This window comes from Camarhynchus parvulus, chromosome Z (genome assembly GCF_901933205.1).
Source record: "Camarhynchus parvulus chromosome Z, STF_HiC, whole genome shotgun sequence".
In the NCBI taxonomy this organism is placed as follows: domain Eukaryota; kingdom Metazoa; phylum Chordata; class Aves; order Passeriformes; family Thraupidae; genus Camarhynchus; species Camarhynchus parvulus.
In genome coordinates, this window is record NC_044601.1 from 56,120,190 (window position 1) to 56,144,051 (window position 23,862).

General features: G+C 44.8%; 2 protein-coding genes across 3 annotated transcripts; one reads left to right on the top strand and one right to left on the bottom strand.

Annotated features, from left to right (window-relative positions):
- The first annotated feature begins 1,402 nt into the window (after positions 1 to 1,402).
- On the top strand, positions 1,403 to 12,686 carry HMGCS1 (3-hydroxy-3-methylglutaryl-CoA synthase 1). Of its 2 annotated transcripts, none has more exons than XM_030968836.1 (10): positions 1,403 to 1,529; positions 5,871 to 6,328; positions 6,700 to 6,825; positions 7,335 to 7,499; positions 8,208 to 8,376; positions 8,494 to 8,664; positions 9,473 to 9,579; positions 9,930 to 10,055; positions 10,326 to 10,489; positions 10,885 to 12,686. In XM_030968836.1, exons 2-10 carry the CDS (start codon positions 5,881 to 5,883, stop codon positions 10,975 to 10,977), a joined length of 1,569 nt encoding a protein of 522 aa, XP_030824696.1. In that variant the 5' UTR covers positions 1,403 to 1,529; positions 5,871 to 5,880; the 3' UTR covers positions 10,978 to 12,686. The 2 variants fall into 2 exon arrangements, with proteins under 2 accessions (XP_030824696.1, XP_030824695.1); XM_030968835.1 differs by lacking the exon at positions 1,403 to 1,529 and adding an exon at positions 4,617 to 4,654.
- Positions 12,687 to 14,315: 1,629 nt separating this feature from the next.
- Positions 14,316 to 23,465, bottom strand: NIM1K (NIM1 serine/threonine protein kinase). The gene is made up of 3 exons (XM_030969064.1): positions 23,057 to 23,465; positions 16,998 to 17,266; positions 14,316 to 15,065 (listed from the first exon to the last, which is right to left on the bottom strand). Exons 1-3 carry the CDS (start codon positions 23,346 to 23,348, stop codon positions 14,316 to 14,318), a joined length of 1,311 nt encoding a protein of 436 aa, XP_030824924.1. The 5' UTR covers positions 23,349 to 23,465.
- Positions 23,466 to 23,862: the final 397 nt, after the last annotated feature.

A 23,862-nucleotide genomic window follows, 5' to 3' on the forward strand; every position in this document is an offset into this window, starting at 1 on the left:
CTGTGATGATTTCCCATGACAATGGCACAGCAGATTGAACAAACAGGATAGGAGTTCACACTTTCAATGATGGCTTTTCCATTTCCTTAGCAGTGTTTTTATCTGCCCCTAAGATGGTGGTTTGACACCCTGGAGTGGAGTGAGGTGAGCAAGCTGGCGTCTCCTGCTGGCTTCAGCAGCCAGATCTCACAGAACCTGACGGCTGCCAAGGGAGTGCATTTCCTTGACTTCAGCAGTGGTTTACAACCCAATTACCCAGGGTACAAAAATTGTGTTTGACTTTTGTCAAGCAGCTGCCCATCTACAGCAGAGGTCTGTTCTCCCAGTTCTCTGGGGGTGTGCAGCAATGGATTAGGTGGCAATAAATCATCACACGGCCTAAAGGCAAGCCAGGCTGGCAGGAGGAACCCACACAATGCCAATTTGTCAGACAGCAGTAACCCCGTGATGTGCGGCTTGGCACACGGAGGATTTAACGAGCTTGAACAAAAATGTTACGGGAAGATCCAGGGCAGGGCAGGGCAGGGCAGGACAGGACATCCATCACATCCTCCGTGAAGCAATTCTGCGGGTAGAGCCTCGTGAGAGCCCCGGTGCTGGAGCACGCCGGGGTTAGGACACGCCGGGGCCGGGACACTTGGGGGGCTGGATGGGCGGGAGCCGGGACAGGCCGGGGCCAGGATGGGCCGGGGTCAGGATGCACCGGGGTCAGGATGCACCGGGGCCGTGACACTTGGAGGGCTGGATAGACGGGAGCTGGGACAAGCCGCGGTCGGAATGCACCGGAGCCAGGATGCACCGGGATCGGGATCGGGATCGGGATCGGGGCCGGGGCCGGGGCCGGGGTCGGGGTCAGGATGCACCGGGATCGGGATCGGGGCCGGGGCCGGGGTCGGGGTCAGGATGCACCGGGATCGGGATCGGGGCCGGGGCCGGGGCCGGGGTCGGGGTCAGGATGCACCGGGATCGGGATCGGGATCGGGGCCGGGGCCGGGGCCGCGGCCGGGGTCGGGGTCAGGATGCACCGGGATCGGGATCGGGGCCGGGGCCGGGGCCGAGGCCGGGACACTCCGGGCGGGCGGCTCGGGCCGGGACACGCGGACACTCCCGTTGCCAGGCAACCACCTCGCGCCCGGCCCGAGCCCTTCCTACCCTCACCCGCGGTCGGCCGCGCGCTCCCATTGGCTGTGCCCGCACGGCGCACGGCTCCCATTGGGCGCCCGCCGCCCCTGCCGCGTCCCTATTGGCGTACCGCCCTCTGCCCACGCCGCGTCACTTTCTCACGCCATTCCCCCCGCCCGCTCTGCCCGCCGCTCGCCGGGCGGGGGCGGGAACTGGGGCGGTCGCGGCTGTGATTGGTGGAGGGCGCTGCCGCTCAGGCCGCGCGCCGGGTGGCGGGCGGTGCAGCTGCTTAAAGGGGCCGCACGCCCGCCGGAGGCCGGTGCTGTCTTGAGTGCGTGCGGAGCGACACCGGGAGCGACAACGGGAGCTACATCGGGAACGACACCGGGAGCCATCACCTCCGACAGGTGAGCGCGGCTCCGGCCGCGGAGACACTCGGGCCGGGGGCGAAGGGGTGCAGAGCTGCGTGGGGGAAGCACGCGAGGGGCGGCGGGGCTGGGAGGGGGAGCCGCACGCAGGGTCGGCATAGCTGGGAGCGGCTTCCTGTGGATGCAGCGCCTTCGGAGGAACGCCCGTAGAGTGGCACGGGTGGGGGGGAATAAAAAAAATTAAAAATAAAAAAAAAAATAGAAGAAAAAAGGATGAGAAAACATCCCAAAAAGGTGTGTCAGGGTGTCCTGACTTAGGTGTCACCTCGTATCCCGCGCCAGCCGCTGTCCGGAGTATCATGGCCCGTCGGGCGGCGCAGCGAGCGATGCTCACTGCCCGGGTAACCAGGTGCGTCCCGAAGGAACCGCATCCCGCAATGGGGGTCCGGGCCGCCGCCTCCCACCCTGCCCGCGGGGGAGGCGCCCGGCTGTGTGAGCTGCGGTGAGCGGCTGCTGCGGGGCTCCGCCGGGCTCTACCCCCGTCTCGGAGGCAACCAGGGAGCCTTCGGTGTGTCCCTTAGCCGCTTCTCAATGTCGCGACAGCGTCGCCCTCCCAAGCCGGGAAAGGCGGACTGAGCGTGTCTCCCTGCCCGTGCCACCGCCGTGCCCAGGCAGAGGCAGCCGGGTGCTGCCCCCAGGGATGCCGCCGCCTTCTTTCCTGACGGCGTTTGCCGCAGGGTGTGGGCATCCCGGCGCCCACCCGTGTTGTGACGGAGCCCCGTGCTCGGCTGTGCCGCCATCCGCGCGGGTGGGGCCGCACGGCTCCCCCCGAGTTCCGTCCCCGCGGCTCTGCGCGGTTTGCCTGCATCCCGGCGTTCGGCGGTGGGCGAGCATCCCGCGGGATGCCCGTGCCGGCCCATCCCGGCGCCCGCAGCCGAGCGTCCCGCGGGGAGGGGGCCGCGGTCCGGCGGCCTCTGGTGGCGGCACGGGTGTCGTGCGCGCCAGCGTCGCCGGCGGGCCCCTGCGGGACGAGTCGGTGATGTCGCAGCCGGGGCCGCCACGGGCACTGCCCCTCCCACCGGTCCTCCGGAGCCAAAGGCATCCCTTGTAGCAAACAAGGCCGGGGCTTATTTTCTACCTTCGAGTAAAGTGTTCAGTTGGAATGAAAAACTTAGGCAGGAAATAACAGAGTCAAATTATTGACATAATATGCTCAAATTCCTAAGAAAGACAGTAACGCCACCAGTTGTTACAAGCAAACATGTTTTTGGTAGCACAAGCAGAAAGAATTGGCTTGGCTTATGCTTCTTGTTCATTCCCAGCACAATCATAAGGAGACACGAAACAAAGTATGTTTCTGATTTGCATAAACCAAATCATTTTGGGTTCTTGTTATTTTAAAACAAATGATACTTCTGAGAAAGTTTTCATTTTCAGTAAAAACTCAGTGATAGGATGTTGTTTGCTGTTTGACCAGGAAGACAAAAGACTGTCTGTTTTACACTGAGTAAACAATTTTTTTCTTTCTGTAATGACTGACTGACTCGAGATGTCATATGTCCCATTTCCTTCAGTGGTCAGAGCATGCTTACAGAGCAGTGCTGCTCATGGCAGCACAGCCTGGCAGCCCAGGCTGCCACCCTGCTGGGTGTGACCGGCGAGCCTGGGAACACAAAAGAAACACCCTCCCTTCAGTTCTGTTCTACACAAAGTTTTCTGATGAGAGAACTGCAGCAAGTAATATCACTTGAATGCCAGTTTTGACATCTCAGAGTTCTGCAAGGAGCAAGCACAGAAAACACTTGTTTTCATCAGCTCTCATCAATAATGTAATTCCTTTTGGCATATTGATTTTCCCAACAATTCACTGCCTGGTTAAAGCTGCTGTTCTACACCCATTATTTGTCAAGTCCATTACATGTTCCATGCACGCTTCAGGGAGACCTCGCTGCACCCTTTCAGTACTTACAATGAGCTTATTAAAAATTAGAGGGAGAGGGGCTTCTTGCAGGAACCTGTAGTGACTGGACAAGGGGGAATGGTTCCAAACTGAGACTACGTTTAGATGAGATAAGGGGAAGAAATTCTTTAGGGTGAAGATAGTGAGGCACTAGCACAGGCTGCCCAGAGGAGCTGTGAATGCCCCATCCCTGAGCAACCTGGTCTAGTGGAAGGGGTGCCAGCCCATGGTAGGGGGGTTGAAATGAGATGATCTCTAAGGTCCCTTCTAACCCAAGTTATTCAGTGATTTCTGTGTGACTCTTAAATAAAAAGTTAGGCCTTTTGAGATTCTCTGCAGCCTCCAAATTTAAGCTTTCTGGTTCTTGGAGCATCAGTGAGCTCTCCTCTGGGTACACAGCGCACCCTCGGTGTGCCAGACATTGATGAGCTGGAATTTCCTCTTTGATAAAATGAGGTGTTTTGTGCCAGAAAGGGACCTGGACCATAAGCTCTTTTCCCAGCTGGTACCTTGGGATCTCTGTGTAGGCAGTGTGTCTACATTCATATGGGAGCCAGAAAGCGTCTTCCTGCAGTGCCTGTGCAGATTTGGGATAGCACAGAGCTCTTGGAGCCAGGTTTTGGACCCCAGCGCTGCTGTGTGTCCCCCAGCCGTGTGTGTGACTTGTTCACGGTGCTGGGCAGGGACATCCCCCGCTGGACCACCGCCCTCCCTCCCCTGGCTGATGGCCGCTCCGCAAACAGCATCAGCCCTCTGCTGTATCAGAACAAATCCAAAATCCTGCCCGACAGCTCCCGGGAGGCAGGAATAATTACGTGTTTGCTCAGTTTGTGGGTTGTTTGGGTTTTTTTTTTTTTATCTGTCTAGTTTAAAGCAAGATAAGGCGACACGGCACCGCTCCACTTTGGAAACAGAAGCGAGGTGTGCCGAGGGCTTATCCAAAACAACAAACAAACACAGCCAAGACCACACAGGAAGGCTCTCCACAGCGGGGGTTCGGGTGCTGGCGAATTCGGTTTTATTTCCCGAGGGAGCTGTCGCCCGTGCCCGCCGCCCGAGCCAAGCGCGCTGCCCCGGCGCTGCCGCCACTCCCCCTGCCCGGTCCCGCCGCTGGGCGGGCGTGGCGGCTGCCGCGCACGCGCACTGCCCGCTGCGCGCATGCGCCCTGCCCGCGGCAGGAGGCGGCCATGGGATTCCGCAGCGTGTAAGAGGCGGGCGGCGTGAGGGGCAGCGGGGGCGCGGCGGGGCGGCCTGAGGGCCAGAGAGGGCACGGAGGGGCAGAGAGGGCACGGCGGGGCGCTGGGCTCCGCTTGCGGCTGGGGCCCGCTGCGACCGCCTGTGCGCACATTCCCGCAGCTCCTGCCCGGCTCCAGGGTGGGTTATGGATAACCTTGAGGTGGTGGGGGCGGCAGCAGGGGGCATAAGCAAGGCGAAATTGGTTCTTTTTCTTAAAACCGCGCAGTGCGCTGTAGGGCTGTTCTTTGGCTCTCCGTGCAGCTGGTCCTGGCTTCTGGAAGCTTGGAGCTGGGCACGGAAGGGACGGGTGCCCTGTCGGGATGTAAGCTGAGGAGGATGGTGCCGGGCTGTGTAATTGAGGGAAGGTTGAAGTAATGGGGTGTAGTGTGTCCTTGGGAGTAGTAAATCCCCAAGTGTGGTGACAGGAAAGTTGTGGGGTTAGAATAAGGAAACTGGGCCTATCAGGGAGAACACTGTTCATCTCAGCCCATGAAATACTCCTCCAGGCATGGTATTAGGAGTTCCAGTGTTCTAGAATGCCAGAATAGAGTATGCAACAAATTAAAAAACAAAAAAGAACAACAACACCCCCGCTGAAAACAAAAACAACAACAACAAAAAAAAACCCCACACAGAAATAATTCTGCCTTGTTGCAAGTGTAAACAAAACAAAGTGACCTATGTAGCTTTGTTTAAAAATAAAAATTATTTTGAAGAGTCCTGGCCTGTCTTAAGATGGTTATTTTCTAGATAGGATTTTCAACTAGCAATGCTAATATACCAATATAATTGCCAATGTAATGCCAGTGTTTATAGCTTGGTTATATGCAAAATTGAGACTTTGCATAGAAGCAGAAGTAAGATATTGAACATTAATTTCTCAAACACTTAACATTCGGTGTGTGTTTTTGCTTCAGAAAGATAGCTTGGGTTTAACCTACATCTGTTCATCTCCAGGGCTGAAATCTGTATTTTCACTTAATATAAAAAAAAGCTCTTAAAACTAATGATGTTTACAGCATGTTCATACCGAAGCTTCACCAGAGGCAAAGGCTTGCCTTTTGCAAATGACATTATAGAATACATGCAACACATCTTTTTCCTTACAGGAACTAAAAGTAGGCTTCTCGAAGTATATGTGAGTAAATCACATGGTTTTGTGGTTTTCTTTTCTTTTCTTAAAGATCTGCCACGATGCCTGGGTCTCTTCCAGTGAATGCTGAATCCTGTTGGCCCAAAGATGTGGGAATTGTGGCACTGGAAATATATTTTCCCTCTCAGTATGTTGACCAGACAGAGCTGGAGAAGTACGATGGCGTGGATGCTGGGAAGTACACGATTGGGCTGGGCCAGGCAAGGATGGGATTCTGCTCTGACCGGGAGGATATCAATTCCCTCTGCTTGACTGTGGTCCAGAAGCTCATGGAGAGGAACAACCTTTCCTATGATTGCATTGGGAGATTAGAAGTTGGAACGGAGACCATAATTGACAAATCAAAATCTGTGAAGACCGTCCTGATGCAGCTTTTTGAAGAGTCTGGTAATACAGATGTAGAAGGAATCGACACCACCAATGCATGCTATGGAGGCACTGCTGCTCTTTTTAATGCTATTAATTGGATTGAGTCCAGTTCCTGGGACGGTAAGTCACTGGTATTTTCTTTAAAAGTTACATCATTCTTACATCAGTCTGCCCCACAATGACAGTGGTCATGTTTAACCATATAAAATTCAGAGAGTAAACTGTTTTTCTCTTCTAAAGTCTTTTTTTTAAATGCTCTGGGCATTTGCCACTTCAGTTACAGCATGAATAATGGCATAGCCACTAATGTAAAGGTCTTCTGTAAATATAGGTGATTGCCAATTGAAACGTGGGAGAAAAGTCAAAATTGAAGAGCTATTTAATCTTGGTGTCATCTCCTCAATAACCAGAGTCTAAAAATTGCTGATGGGTGTTAAGATGTGCCAGTCTTGTGGCTCCTTCTCATCATTTTCCCTGTGTGTTTTTCCCAGGTCGCTATGCCCTCGTGGTGGCTGGAGACATTGCTGTGTATGCCTCGGGAAATGCCAGGCCCACTGGGGGAGCTGGTGCTGTTGCAATGCTGGTGGGCCCAAACGCACCGCTGATTTTTGAGAGAGGTTAGTCCCGTGGGAGAACATACATTGCTCAGGTCAGATTACTGCATCAGCCCTGGAGCCTCTTCCCTGGTTTTTGTGCCTTGCTGAAGCAGCAGATCATTTCCCACTAATGTCAGAAATTGGTCTTTATCTCTTCTTGGTCTGAGCTAACTCAGCCGAGTCCAGTTATGGGACGCAGCATTAGAGGTGCTCCTATTTGTTTATTTCCTTGAGGATTCTCCAGTAAAATTGATAGAGTAATACTAGAGCTGAACAAAACCAAATTCTACTTCCAGGGCAATATGACAATCCTTTGTTGCGTGTGTTTGTCATGCTCAGTCCTACTCTGCTTTACAGGCCATTGAGGACTGTGTGAAACCTTATCTTAAAAGGCCAGAAGTGCCATGAAAATCTGCTGACCAGGGGCCAAAACTGCTTCTTTTCCCACATGTGCCAACTGACACATCCCAATTGACTCAAAGCAGCTTGAATAAACTAATTTTCAACTTTTGTCCATTTCTGTCCACCAGGGTTGCGTGGAACCCACATGCAGCATGCGTATGACTTCTACAAACCAGACATGGTGTCTGAATATCCTGTGGTGGATGGCAAGCTCTCCATACAGTGCTACCTCAGTGCTCTGGACCGCTGCTACACCGTCTATCGCAACAAAATCCACGCCCAGTGGCAAAAGGGTGCGTAGCCTCTCCCAGTGGTGCTGCAAGATTGGCAGATGCTCGAGTGTGTACCACACAGGCAGTTTCAGTATCTGATCTAAAAACTGGTCTGTGAGTCTCTTCATGTTTGTATGTTCTGAAGTGATTGAAATATTTCTCCTGTAAGAAATTTTCTATTTCTGTTCTGGCATGGCTAATTTCCTGACAGTCTGTAAGCAGTAGTCTCTACAGGCATTTGTTGGTGTAAGATGTAATGCCTTGGTTGAAAGCATACTATTACCCATCTCCATCCAGACTTTTAAGAAACTTAGGTTAGTATTTAAATGTTCTGTAATTAGACTGATTTTTTTCTTTCAACCCAATATGTTTATTAATTGCTTTAATTATATTAAGAGACATAAGTGTGAAGAGAGGCAAATTAAGTAGGTTATTATGTCAAAATGCTGGGTAGAAATACCGAGATTCTGTTAAACATAGCTTTTTGTTCTAGAGAAAGAGCAAACATTGTTAGCTGGTGCAAAAGATGGTAAAAAAAGAATTTTTAAACAGAAGCAGTGCAGTGTGTTAAGTGCATTTGACAGCAGTGGTTAGTCTTACTTGTATCTTTGCGTCTCTTCTATGCCAACATGTTATGATGACTGGTGTCCTGCCAGCTCCCTGCTTTATTTCCATAATTGAAGTGAGTACTAAACAGAGGTTGTAACATAACACTTCTGCCACTTCCAGAGGGGACAGACAGACGTTTCACCTTGAATGACTTTGGATTCATGATCTTCCACTCTCCATACTGTAAACTGGTACAGAAATCTGTGGCTAGACTCTTGCTGAATGACTTTCTCAGTGACCAGAACCCAGAAACAGCAAATGGTGTTTTTAGTGGTCTGGAAGCTTTCAGGTGAGAATGGCTGCTGTTTGTCTCATTCAGATAATCTGTTACACATCCAAGGTGTGTTTTTACTCTCTGCTATTTTATTAACTGTTTCTGAACTTCTTTCTTTTCTCTTTTGAATAGGGATATAAAACTTGAAGATACATACTTTGATAGAGATGTGGAAAAAGCTTTTATGAAAGCCAGTGCAGAACTCTTCAATCAGAAAACCAAAGCTTCATTACTTGTATCCAATCAGAATGGAAATATGTATACCCCTTCAGTCTACGGTTGCCTTGCCTCTCTTCTAGCCCAGTAAGCATAAAATTGGGAAAAGCTGTTTATGAATAAGTTCCATAAAGGGTTTTTTTCAGAAAGTCTTCTGCAAAATTATAATTTAGCAAACCTTTCTCTACGAGATTGCCTTAAGCGGAAAAACTAAAGTTAAAACACAATTCTGTACACACATTCAGTTCAAGTGACATGCAGATTGAAAATGTCAGAAGCTGATGCAAAACAGCTGCTTACTGCCTTGCAAAGCAGGACCTTATTTGTAAGGTGGTGTCTATTCTCAGCCCCAACTTTTCCCCCTCTTCCTTTCCCTAGAAACACTCCTGAAGTGGAAAAAAAATCTGAATGTCTTCTCTTACTATAATAAGTAAAGCCAAATTAAATTAGTATTTAATTAATGTTTCTTTTCAAACACAGCCTTTTACAAAGTCACATTAAGTTTACATTAAACCACTCCTCCTGGGTCTTGTCTCCTTTTCCCTTTTCCCTTTTCCCTTTTCCTTTTTCTTTTTTTTTTCTTTATTCCAACATTGTCTTCCAAGATGTGTTTAATTTTTTTTGCTTTAGTTTGCTTAAGAATGAAATATGTCTGCCTTCATCATATTCTGGGCATTTCTCAGGCATGTTTTGCTCTAGGCAGCTTTCAAACTCAGGGCCTAACAGCAGTATTTGAATTTGTGTTTTTAAAAGTCAGCATTTATGTACATAGTATGCTAAATGTTTATTATAGACACTATAATTCGCTGGTTGCTTTTCCAAAGCTAGATGCAGTTATTTAAAACTGGAACTTTGTCTGAGTTCTGACTTTTAAAAGCTGTGGTATGATTTGCAGGTACTCCCCAGAGCAACTTGCGGGACAGAGAATCAGCGTGTTCTCATATGGCTCTGGTTTTGCTGCTACCCTGTACTCCATCAGGGTCACACAGGATGCCACTCCTGGTGAGTGACTGGAGGGGATGTCATCTGCCTCCCTTGCTCAGCTCGCTCTTGCTGCCTTGTTGCAAAACCCACTGGCATAAGGAAACCTGCAGGGCAGGGCCTTAATGACAGCACTGCCACACTGGGAATCTCCAGCTCCAGGGAATGTTTAAGTGTCTCTTTGAACAAATAAATAATAGTCTTCAAACTCTATTAAAACAATGTTTTGAGTTGGTAATTGGGAATATTTTAAATGACTAATACTTCAGATTCTATAATGCAGTGTACTTTGAAAGGGCTTGAAATATTCACATACAAGTGTGCAGTTCTCAGTACTGATTCTACCCTACATGGATGATTCTATGTTGCAGGTTCTGCACTGGACAAAATAACTGCCAGCCTTTCTGATCTCAAAACAAGACTTGACTCAAGAAAATGTATTGCACCTGATGTCTTTGCTGAAAACATGAAGCTCAGACAGGAAACACATCATTTGGGTAAGAACCTAATAAATATCTATCATTCCTAGTCCTTGAGCAAATTGCTTATCACTTAATCTGCCAGACTTTAAATGATTAGGATGTAGAATGAAGGAAATGTCCAGCCCTTTCTGCTTCTAAGTAGCTTGTGTTCATTATGCCCAACATGTCTGAAGTAAAAATGGTGGCTTGTTTATTTCTGTTTCAGTGCATCCAGTCTGCCAAGGCCCGTGTTGGGTAAAACTCTTGCCAGGAAACAACTAACATGTGTTCCTCTCTTTGTTACAGCCAATTATATTCCGCAGTGTTCAGTGGAGGATCTCTTTGAAGGAACATGGTACCTTGTGCGTGTGGATGAAAAACACAGGAGAACTTATGCCCGGCGCCCACTCATGAGTGATGGACCTCTGGAAGCAAGAGTTGGAGTTGTCCATCCAGGCATTGTTCATGAGGTGAACACTCGGCACTCTTTTAAAGTTTGATGTAAATGGTGGAACCATTTACATGTTTGTCTTAGCATGTGCATGTATGTTAAGAGGAAGTGGTTTTATGAGTTACATTGAATACTTTGTTAACACATGTAGCATACAAGCCAGAAGTAAAAAGTTGAAACTGCGATTTAAAAAAGTACATTTCATCATAAAAAGAACGAAACTGCACAAGAATGAAAGAGGAACAAACTGGCTCTTCTCACACGATCTGTTTGCTTGAAGCATGACCAATTTGATTGACTTAAGGCCAAGCTGTCCATTGTAGCATGAATGTTGTTTGAGTTGGACTAGCCATGAAGTATGAATGTCTGTGAACTAGAAAACTGTATTTAATGTTTTTTTTCCCTTCTTCTTAGCACATCCCAAGCCCTGCTAAGAAAGTGCCAAGAATCCCTGCAACAACAGAATCTGAAGGCGTTACTGTCGCCATTTCCAATGGGGAGCATTAAGATACCTCTGTGAGGTGGGGAAAGAAAGGAGGTGTGAGGGCAGGGTGAGAGAGAGAGAAAAAGGATTGCAGTAGCACTGACGTTTCAATGTACACTAGTACTTAATTGGAGCATGACAAAACTCTTTAGGCTCCTTGAAAAAAATCATCATAATATGGTGTGCTGATTTTATAGTATTTTCAGAACACTAAAATCAGGAGTATATTGGAGATAGAAGGACTTGCCAGGTGCTGTGGGGATTCCTTAACATGTCTGAACTTTTTTAATTGCTGAGAAGTAGCTGTAGTCTATTACAAAGTCTTCATACACAGAAAGGAGAAAAAAAGGAATCTTCTGCCTGCTCTTCCATATAAAATGACTTGAAACCTACACTGTTAACTTCTGCTAGTACTCAACTGTGTGCAAAATAGTCCAGGTTTTTAATGTTAGGGTTTTCAGTGCCTTGACAATAAGCAGTCAACCTTCTGAATACTGCAATTCTCTTTCACTTTATCACCTTCCCTTTCATCTCCTAGTCTGCTTCCCATCACCCCATTGCTTTGGGACAGGCACAGAATCAAGAACATCCGTTGCTGGAATAGAGCCTCTCTTCCCTGTCAAAGTGACTGGATCAAGAACGGCTAGGCTGACAAGTGGTTTTCTTAGAAGAAACTCTGTGATTCACTGTGTTAGTTACTATGTAATTCCTCCTAATATCTTACATGATTTATACCTGCATTTTAAGTCACAGGAGACTGGGAGGAAAGAGGAAGAAGGGAGGTACTAAATTTTTTATTCTAAAGGAAGGGGATAATTCATTTGACACCATAAGAGATGGTTTAGTAGAATATCCAAGACAGCAAAAGTTTCAAATAAAATTTAGAGCTATTGTGGAGCTGTTTTAATTGGCAAACAAAGGAAGAGAGCGATGTTTATCATGTTGTCTGGAACTCTAGTCTATTAGTTGTCTTTTATATAATACATTTCCAAAAGACTCTTTGTAGCTCTGAATCTGGCTTTTTGCTTTGAAGTCCTTCTCACTATTGGTAATACTGTAGGAGTGGAATCCTTTATTTCTTTCCCCCCTTCCCCAGCGTGCAAGCTAAAGCTATCCATTTTGCAAGCAGTAGATAGATTTACAGTGGTTATGGGGAGTCCATTCTGGTAGATTTTTAAAGCCCAGATTGGAAATGAACTATGATATGAGCCTTTTAAGCTTGTAATATATATATATATACATACATATATATGTATATATATATTTAAGTTGAGCTAATGTACAGAATGAAGTTTCATTGAATTTATTTCTTTGCTAATTCTACAAAGCTACATTTTCTAATATAAAGTAGCAAAAAATTATTTCTGTTAATTACATTTTTTTTTGTGTGTGTAATGAAGTGTTTGTATTACCTGTCACTCACTAGAATTTGATAACTTGCTGTATTTGTACAGTCAAGCCTTGGTAAAATAGTTGTTTATTATAAATTGATGAATACTAATCTGTTTGTTCTGCTGAAAATGATGGAGCAATGCATGATGATAGTGTTTGCAAGTATTTTGGTTTAGGTTGCCCTCATGAAACTTAACCTTGGCACCTGTAATACAAACTGTCATGGAACAAAGTCCATTGCTGGCAGTGGACAAGCCAAGAAGTGAGCTACTGGCACAGGCCTCACAGGTCTGTGAGGCTGATCCTTTATTAAAATAAAGTTTGAGATATTTGAAACCTATTGGAGTAGTGCTGACGTGTTGGTTTTTTAGGATGGATTTCTTTTTCTTTAACAGGAAAGAGGAACCTGGCTCTGGTAAAAACCCAGAGTTGTGGGGTCACGAGCTGTGTGGACATTTTGCATCTTTCTTCTAAGTAATTCCATTACGGAAGTGGAAAAAAGAATTGCTTAGGCTGGTGTAAAACAATTTTATCAGGGCCATGTTCAAGACAATTTAAAATGTGTTTATATGGAAACTGTTTATAGTGGAGGAATTAATACCCATTTTATAAAATTGAATTAATTACTGATTTATAAAAATTGATATTATTTACCCTCAAATCCTAAATTCTGTGAAGGAGGCTTGGTTCTTGCTTTGTACACACCTGGGCCTCACTGAGTCATTTCCCATGTGTGGCTTTCAGATTCATTCCACTGTTCATTTATATGAATTATTCCCTCTAAAGTGAAATTACTGTCTCATCGGCGTCATAACAGATAAGGCATCCTGCCTTTAAATGTGACAGCACCAGCTGTACCTGTGTACACCTTGTGTTGGGTATCTTTCCTTAGCTAAACTCAGAGGTTCTGCCTTTTAACTTAGGCATGTCACCTGTCCCTGTTCAGAGAACAGCTGCCACACTTGTCCTTTGCACTGGAGTTGATGCTGTTGAAGAACTAAGCATAGAATAAACAACTAAAGCTGAAAATCAGAGCTTCTGCATTTTGGTGAAGCTCAGAACAACTGAAGTTATCAGACTGTCCAGCTTTTAACTTGCAGTGATGAAGTGTCACAATCAGCTTTGTGTGAGCTTTGGTTGCCAAAGCAGGATGGCAGGAGTGAGGACAAGCCTGTAATGCTCGGTGAATATAAGCAGATTTTGCTGCTGCTTGCATTCAGCTACTGGTAACTAGGGCTAAGGCAAGAACTTAAAACTACGTGGATTTTGGAGTATGCTTAAATCTTTCTTTATTGGAATGCAGGTGGAGTCCAAGCAGTTCCAGAGTGGCAGAATCATGCAAGCAGTGGCAGGTGTCAGAAGGGTAATTGATAGCCCAACCAGTCAGGCACCCACAAATACACGGTTAAAGTACTGAATCCTGATTTGTCTTCTGGAATCCTGACAAGTTGGGAACTGCAGCCAACAACAGCTTTGATGTTTCTTGAAAGAAAATAAAATGCTTTTTAAAAATTAACTTGTTAAATTTGATGAGGAAGTTCAAAAGAATTTGCAATTGATTAGATTAGTCTGGTCTCTGCTTAAATTTAGTTCTCTGCAACTGTCCCAGTTTGCAGTGAAGTTGTGTTGAGCTTAGGTACAGCTTTCAGAAGTTAGCAGTTAGATGCCTGTGCAGAGAATCTTCCCAAATGGGTTAAGAGCAGTAGCATGCTGTTAATTTAAAAGATCCCCTCATGATCTTTTCAGTCACTGGGTTCTTGTACTGGCTATACCAAGTATATGGAAGAAGGGTCAAACAAATGCACAAGAGCTCTGTTTTTGAGTGCTTCACTGTTAATTGAGAAATGCAAAGAAAATGAGGCATTTTTGGTTTATTCAAAAATTACAAAAAAACATAACACTAAAGCTTAAGGATAAGTGAATAATCCCCTTTGTCAAATGTGCTGAGCATAAAGCCTGCAGTGCAATTTTATAAAATAGAACACAGCTTGGATGTGTGCTTAAAGCCACTGTAAGGAGTGATTCCGTTCCTCGAGTTGTCTTCTTTTGGATCTGGCTGGGACATGATAGGAACAGATTCAAGTGCCCTTTTCTTCTGTACTCTGTGCAACACAATTCTGTAGACCCCCGTTATGGAGCTGCGCGCATCTCTTCCCCGGTTGTTCTGAATGTGCTGTTCTGTGATTCCCAGGTCTTCCAGAATATTTTTCACTTCAATTTCTTCTTCTTTTAGTGTACTGATGTCTGATAAATATTTCGGATCCAGTTTAAATGTCTGTAAAGGTCTGGGGAACTGTATTCCTTGCATCCATTCACTGTTCATAATCAGTTTGACAGAGTATCTCTTGGTTGGTACTGGCTGAAGGACTCCTTTTATCAGTTTCTGGCAATTTTCTGAGAGGCAGGGAGGCAAAGTGTATGTCCCTTCAAGAATGCACTTTTTCAGTTTGCCTACTGTATCTGCCCGGAATGGCATGCTGCCTGTCATCATGAAGTATAAGAGGATTCCCAGTGCCCAGATGTCTACATAGATGCCAATATAGTTTTCATCTCGGAAGAGTTCAGGAGCAGCATAAGGAGGAGAGCCACAGAAGGTTTTTAAAGTTTCATCTCTTTTACTTATTGTGCTGAATCCAAAGTCTCCCACCTTAACACAGGTGTTACTGGCATAGAAGACGTTTTCTGCTTTCAGGTCTCGGTGAATGATATTGTTGTCATGCTGTGGAAGAAGAGAAAAAGTTGGTATTGGTTTGTTCCCAGGAAAGTTCTCAATGGCTACCTCTAATTCATTTATTAGCCTGAAGGAGAAAGGGAGTTATCTTGGGCAAATTCTGAAACTAGCATTGCAATTATTAAAATTAAAATTATTAATCAAATTTAACTTAATTCTCCAAGGATAGAAAACCATTTGAGTAGGGGGAGGAGAAGGATGCTGGGATTTTTAAACACAGCACTCTCAACTTCTTAACTATTAGCAACTATTTTCATGAAGCAAATGTGTGAGGGCAGCGTGACTAATCCTACAAGACTAGATAGATTCGTGTGCAAAATCTGTACTTTTTTAGGGTTCACAGCACTTGTTTTTGCAGTTACTAGATGCAACTTACAGATTTAAACATTTAATTCACCGATTGAACATTATCACAGATAAAGTAAGAAATTTGCCATCATTACATTCTGTGATCTAATGTCCCATGAGGAACTGGTGGTGGCAGGAGAAAAGGACCACAGAGCTGGGCTTCAGAGTACTTCATGTTCCTGGACAGCCAAGTTTAGTGGTGTTCTAGTTTTACAAATCTATAATACATGCACCATAATTCCTACTTTCTTCCTGTTGGAAATGCAAGTAGTAGCTAAGGACTCAAACTGAATTTGCTCTGCTTAGTGATGACATACCTGCTTTGATTAAGTAAGAGTTTAGCTTCATCGTTGGAATAACTAGAAGGAATGGATAAGCACTCTCTGCCTTATCCTTTGGAATAACATCATACAGTATCCAGAAGCAATAAAGAAACTCTTTGGCATCCTATTTCAACTTACATTAGTAACAGCCAGGGATCCTCTGTCCTTGTGGGCTGGCAGCAAGGAGAAAGGATTTATGTAGCCTGGATGTGATGGCTTAGCAAAAGTGAAATGTGCAGAAGTTTCTGTGTACAAATGAAGAGGTTGGCCAGCTTGATAGCCTATGTTTAATCCTAAGAAATAAATGTGGTGCAATTTTGAAATGCAAATTCAATTCCTATAGCTGCAGGGTGCCTGTCCTATGGATTAAACGTTGAAGCTAATCCACCACTTAAAGCACATACAATCATTTCGTCAAAATAAATAAGAAATGCATGCTGTTTATATAAGCCAGGAGTAGCGTGCGATGCAATCTCCAGACGTCTGACCTGGGATCACCCTTGTTTCTGACTTCGCCAGAAGCTGTTATGTGGCAAGGAGGACAGGAGCCACCGGAGGGCACCCTGAGCCAATTTTAACGAATGTTGCTTCTCAGACTTGTAGAACAGTTCTCCGTGTTTTCATTTTTTTTAAGTAGCTGTAATTACTCTGCAAGGTTTAGAGATGTACCGAAGTAGTTAATTGCTCCGTTTCTGCCTTGACAAGATGTTTTCGGCTCTACACAAATAGCATCATCCTAAATGTATATACTGAAGACCAGGCAAGAAGTGGCTTGTTGGGTGTTAACCTCACAGACTTGCATCGAAGTGAGGAGCAGGAATTGACTGTCTTTAAGTGACAGATTCACACATTCATTAATCAGCAAGCCGGATGTTTGCAACACCTAACCAGCCTCTCTGGAAGCGGAAGAGCGACTGATCCTATGTTTTGAAACAGGGAGGGAAGAAACGAAGCTTTGTTCATTGAATGCCCACAGCACATTAAAGCAAACAGAGCACTGGTGCTAGAAGGGTGATTCCACCCACCAGTCTCCTCCTAAAAGCTGTCAACAGAGAGGCAGTAACTTGAGGTGGATGTGAAAACCCTCAGATACCTTAAACAGCTCTTCTGTAGCTGTTAGCTGTTTTGCTTTTTAATAATGTGGGCCTGAAATTTCGGGTAACAGTAAATCTACTGTTGAAATTCAAAAATATCCACAAAAAGAGCTCAGAGTAGTGAGAGGCAGCATGCCTGTGTAAGAGCAACTTACCATGTGCTTCACAGCAGACACAATCTGGGAAAAGATTATTTTACACTCTGTTTCTAGCAGCTTTCCTTCTGTACTGATTTTAGTGAAGAGCTCCCCACCTCCTGCATACTCCATCACCAGGTGCAGTTTTGAGAGTGTCTCCACCACTTCATACAGCCTGATGATATTTGGGTGGTGCAGCTTTTCCATGCTGGATATCTCACGGGACAGCAAACGTTGAGTCTTCCGGTCTAGCTTTGTCTTGTCCAAAATCTTAATTGCAACTTTCTCTGAGAAGAAAAACATTTTTTCCGCGTTGTTAATGCAACAGGTACAAAATGCAAAAATACCATTTACATACAATGAGGCTTGGTTGTAGAAGTGCAATAAAATTTCACCTCATCAGTATAAACTAAGCTGCAGGGGCCTACTAAGCCCTGCGATCTTTCACACAACCCCTGCCCCTTTCTGTCTACAACATCCTACTCAGTGCTGGGGTAACTGAAGGCTGGTAGAGTATTCCAAGGGCTGATCAAATCATCTGCTGCCTTGGTGTGCTCTGCTGTGACAGGCTTATACGTGTCTGAAGGTACAGCATCTGCTTTTGGTGTTCACTGCTGGTAGAGAAAGTCTGGGCTTTTGTTGTTTGCTCAGAGCTCCTCAGATGAACCAGGTACTTGGAGACTAATGGAGGTGTGAAATTTGTGTGCTTTGTTTCCAACCAGGCAGACAAATTTGTGGGGAATTTACAGGCTTTGGCTATTTTATTCTGAGCAGTGAAGTCAAGTAAGTCACAGGGATCCTGTAAGACAGCAAATCTAGCTGGCACATACTGTTCTGATAATGCAAAGCTGCTGTTAAGTACTACATGTCCCTGGAAGCCTACACAGAGAAGCCGAAGGCCACAAAACACTTAAATATATCTGCAGCAGCATCATATCATCAGGGTAGCTCAGAGCAATGTGAATAGGTAATCACAGTTGCCCTCATGTTCCTGTTTTAGTCTGTAGGTTACAGCTTTTGTCTTTACTCTTCTGAACACAGCCGGCATTTGAAGGATTAGTCTGGTTAAAACAGGTTTACGGTGGCTTTGTACAACTTGTCAGGACAGCAAAATTAAAATGGATCACAGCAATAAAAACAACTATTTATTCCCGGGAAGAAGGAATTCTTGGTTGTTCAGTTTTGGTTTTTTCCCCTCAAGACTATCTTAGTCAAACAATCACAGATTTCTTAATAATTAATCACTTTTAATAAATCTTTCTGAAAAAATTCACCTTGGTTTCTAGTAAATGGGAATAATTTAGAAAAAAAGGTATTGTTCACTTGTTGCTGTAAGAAAAGAGAGAGAAGGCTATTACATTTTTACACATGTTCAGGCGTAAAACCATTCAAGTTTTTACTGAATATTATCAAGTTTTAACTCAAGTTTAGTATTTCAACATATATGAAGGAATGTTAAGGATACTTATGCATGTTTCTGTACAGATGAAGAAAACTCCATGTTTGGTATATTTACATTTTTTAGTGTGATACATATATCAATTGATCTCCCTACTGAAGTGCAGCAGATGCTTGAAGCACATGTGATTCTTGTGGTGGAAGGTGCTGGATTATCCCTTGACACGCCTGTTTTAGGAGTCTGTGCTGAGTACAGGGCAGTTATCCTGGTCACACTGCTTCTCTTGGAGCTGAGGGAGAGCCCCTCAGGGAAGCAGGTACCTCCTGCGTGGTGTGGAGCTGGGTGAACCAGGAGGAAATGCAGCTACTGACAGTGACTGCTGACCTAGTGAAAGACCCTCATAGCACATTGATCTCCTAAACCCAGTGGAAAGAGCATCAGCTTGCAGTAGGTTATATTTGCACAACTAAATGCTTACAACACTTACAATCTTAACCATGCAAGGTGGGGACATTTGGGCTTTAAAATAAAATCTTCTAGGTTAATTTTTCCCCCTGTCCTTTTGCTCTACTTTTCCTCCTGGTAAGTTTTCCTGCTACATTTTAAAAGGAAAGAGGAAAGGAAAAAAAGATTTTGAACTGTAGAGCTTGATCTTATTCAAACACGATCATAAATCAGGACCAAACTCCTTTAAATCTACATCGTTGCAGTTGCAAATGCATTCCATGCAAAGAAACCTGACACCTCCCTTTTCTTTTCTAAACTCTTCCCTTCTGCTTCCAAAGAATGCTTGGTTTACATCTATTATTCTTGCTTAGCAGCTGGGCTGAACAGGTAATTTTTAGCAGGCAGCTTATATTAATTACAAAAAGAGTTGGAAGAGATTTTGATTGACTATATGCAGTGTATGAGGTTTGAAAACTGCTAGATGAAACCTTAGTAAACCTTAGGAAAAAGTAGGGAAATACCAATTTCAGGAAGAAATGGTGTATGATGTAATGGCAGAAGGAAAAAATATACAAACAAAACCAAGTTAAAATTGCTTTAAAAAAAGGGCAAACTGGGTGCCTGGACATTCCTGCTTTTGCAATTTGTGTCACATTAGACAGACTTCTTACCAGCTATAAATTTTGTATGCCTGTAATCGTTTCTATTCAGCTGTGCTCTCACACTTCCTTTGTCAGATGGAAGGCATGTAAAATAAAAGTTATATAGGGCTTAGGAATTTAACAGTCCTTAGCAAGAACACGCCATGAATTTCTGGAGAAAATCTCCACCAAAATTCAGCTTAATATAGTGGGCAAAGCCCCTGAATAACACAACATACATAGAAACATAAATGAGAAAAGACCTCTAAGATCATGAAGTCCAACCTGTCAGGCCCACCACTAAACATTGTCCCTAAATGGCACACCTACACATCTTTTAAGTATCTACAGGGATTCATTCCAAGGCCTGAACACCCCTGTGGTATAGAAATTTTTCCTAATGTCCAACCTAAACATCAACCTTGCCTGGTTCAACAAGGTACAATTGGAATAGCTGGGAACAGGGAGTGGTGCTGAATGGAGTTATATCCACCTGAGGCTTGTCACCAGCAGAGTTCCACAGGGCTCAGTATTGGGGACAGCCCTGATTAATGTCACTTAGCTTGCAGGTGAGTGACACCTCTCCTGGTACAATTTGAGGCCATTTCCTCTTACTCTGTCCCTTGCTACCTGGGAGAGAAGAGGCCAACACCCCTGCCACTGTCAGGCAGTGGTAGAGAGTGATAAGGTCCCCCCTGAGCCTCCTTTTCTCCAGGATAAACACCCCCAGCTCCCTCAGCTGCTCCTCACAGCACTTGTGCTCCAGACCCTGCCCCAGCTCCACTGCCCTTCTCTGGACTCACTAACACCTCAAAATCTCTCTTGTAGTGAAGAGTCCAAATAAAACACAGGATTTGAGGTGTGGTCTCGGCAGTGCCCAGCACAGGGGGACAATCCCTGCCCTGGCCCTGCTGGCCACACCATTGCTGATCCAGGCCAGGATGCCATTGGCCTTCTTGGCCACCTGGGCACAGCCTGGCTCATGTTCAGCTGCTGTCACCAGCACCCCCAGGTCCTTCGCAGCCACTCTGCCCCAGCCTGTGGCACTGCCTGGGGCTGTTGTGACCCAAGGGCAGGACCTGGCACTGGGCCTTGTTGAACCTCACACCACTGGCCTCAGCCCATGATGCAGCCTGTCCAGATCCCCCTGCAGAGCCTTCCTGCCCTCCAGCAGATCAACACTCCCACCTAGTGTGCTGGCACCTGCAAGCTGAGCGACATTAATCAGGGCTGTTCCCAATACGGAGCCCTGTGGAACTCTGCTGGTGACAAGCCCCGGATGGATACAACTCCATTCAGCACCACTCCCTGTTCCCAGCTAGCCAGCCAGCTTTTTATCCAGTGAAGAGTGCACCTGTCCAAGCCATGGGACATGGTGTCCACATCATAGCACCAAAGATTTTTCTGTTTTCTAAACCAGCAAGACAGCCCTTGTGAGGGAAACAAGGCTCATCATCCAGTATGATCCTGAAGTTATTTCCTCTCTCTCTCTCTCTCTCTCCCTCCCTCTAGAAATCATGTGTCCTGCTACAACAGATCACAAGGGCAACAGAAAAACATATATATGTAATTTTTACAAAGGCTCATCTTAGTAAAAAACAAAACGGTTTCCTCTTTTGATACAGGATGATACAGGAGAGAGACCATATTAAAACTGGCAGTAACTGAAGAGCTGAACAGCCCTCTGACACATACACCACCCTCTTCCACAGAGACCAGACCACCATTAATGATGAAGCCTTTTATTTATATAATCAGATTTAAAAAAAAAAAAGCCTTGCACTCATTAACACTGTGTAGGAACATAATTTCATTGCCAACACAACACTGTGTATCTACCATAAAAAAATAAACTTTGGTGGTGGTGAGTGTGTATACATGAATGCCTGTGTGCACATTCCTGTTTTTCTGTCCATCTCCGTGTATTTTATTGGCACAGATAAACTCATAGGCAGAATGAGTCAGAAAATACTTATCTTTCATTCTTTCTTCCTCATTACAGTTGCAAAGTTAACATCAATAAATCAACTCCCTTTTAAACGAAAAAGTTATAAGCAAACAAAAATAATTTGAGAGATTTCTGTTGAAAAATAACCTCTTCCAGAAAAACAAAAAGTACAGTTTTGGTTTTGGTATTTAGCTTACTGTATTCACTGAAGTTCAAAATTTTTCAATCAGCTCCATTTAGATACTAAAGGAACCTGTTTCCCACGTAACTTCAGCAAAGGGTTAATACAGATCAAATTTCCAACTGCCATTCATTAGCATTCCTTGTGTTCCCAGTAGAGGCGCAGCATTTTTTCCAACAGTAAGCACAAAACAGTTACCTCAGGAAGAAAAAGAAATATCACAGAAGAGGAAACAATTTGTGAACCAAGTAGAAAAGAGATGCTTTTCTGAAACAAGAATAACCAAAAACTCAAAACCCAGTTAAAGCAACCCTTGGGTGTTGGCAGGCTTAAATGTGAAAAATTAAGTACCATTGGTTCTCCACTTAGATTCCCAGTGTAACAACCACTGCCCCTGAGGGGTAATTGTGACCTTTCACCCCTCTCAGATCTGGGCTGAAAGAAAATAACAATAGATAACACAGTTTTGGGGCATATCTCGTTCTCTCACCTGTAAGATGATGAAGGGAAGGAGAGTCAATCAAACTGAAAAGCAAAGACTCTTAGAAAAAAAGCAAGATAGTAGTGTACAAAGATACAAAGAAAACTAGTCACCCTGACAGAAAACAATTTCTATTACTGTCAGACAAAGGCAGAAGACAAAATAGGACAGCTGATGACAAGTTCTTAGTTATACCTATGACTGAAGCGTCCACTGCAGTTACCTAGCCCTTCCAGTCCTTCCTAGAAGCAGTAGATAGGGTGCTTTGTATAATTAAAACAATAAAACTGACAATTCAACACAAACACCAGTTTGGTGATACCAGAGCTTGTTCCCCTGCACCCACTCCTCCCACACCTATAGCTAGTTTCTCCTACACAGCTTTACTGTAAAAAGCTCCCATCCTAGCTTTTTACAGTAAAGGGCATCAGCAAATGAGTCAGTTAAGTGGGCATAGCATTTCTCACCAAAATTACCATGGCCAAATAAAATATTTTGTCCATACTAGTAAAATTTGTGATGAAACAAAGGAAGCCTTGCTGCCTCTGGCTGCAGGCAGGAGCATACCTAACCTGCTATCCTGGGCATTCATCACCTGTATCCCTGCAGGCCAGGAGCAGGGGCAGGGAAGAGGGTGGATGGACAGGGAAGGTTACAGGAGGGGAGGCCCAATACCACATGTCAAAGTGTGGAATATCTGAGCCACAGGATGTGTTAACTCCATGAAGTGCAGTGACGAACTCCACCTGTAATAACTGCCATGCAGAGAAAGTGTTTCTAGTTTCTTTAAAGCAGAATCCAACCCTGAAGATTTATGTGTGACCCTGTCTATAGATTAACTCAAAAATGTTAAAAATACACACACATACACACACAGACACACACACATAAACTCTATATGTGTATTTAAGGTTCATGCAGCCTCTTTCTTCCCATAGGAAGCCATTTATATAGGTCACTCAGCATGCAATGGTGCCTACCTTTGGTTAGGGAATGAATTCCAAGCTTCACTTGTGAGAAATTCCCACTTCCTATTTCTCCTCTGACTCGATAGAAAGCAATTCTCTTTCCCAGTGTTAATTCTTTCACCACCTTTTCATTATGAGACATATCCTGCATCAATTTCTCAAATGGGGTCAGCCTGTGCTGTTTGCCCTCTTCATCTCCTTCGTGGCACTCTGGGTGCCCATCATCGTCTCTGCTGTCCTCGTGATGCCACCTGGAACAGCGGTATTTTCCAAGACTTCCTTCATTCACATATCCTGTTGTCATAGTCTATAGGGTGATCACTTCCCCATTTAACAATATGTCCTGAGAAGTTTAAATGGAGTAATTCTGTATGAATATGCAAGCCCTGCACATTATGGACACTGTGACAAATGCAGCAAAAGAAAAAAAAAATAGCAGCTTACAGAAAGTCCAAAGATTAGTTTGGAAATTTGTTCAAAAACAAATCTGGCACATCTACGTATTGCATGTCCTGTTCAAAATCAGAGCTAAAACATCCATTCCTCACTAACAGAGTTAGTGTGTGAGGATCTTCAGCTGCAAGGTAAAAGAGGCTTTGCAATTAAAACTGCAAACTTTGTGCAAGAAAGTGGCAAGGTGCTCGCTGTCTATGCAGTACCTTTGACACATGCAAAATATTTGACACGAATATTCAGATTTTAGCTTGATCCTTTGAGAACTAACTTGATAGATAAAGGTCAAACAGAAAGCTGATTAACTGCTCCAAATAAGTCCAGATACTTCTAGCTAATTTTGAATAGCTGACCTTAAGAGCGTA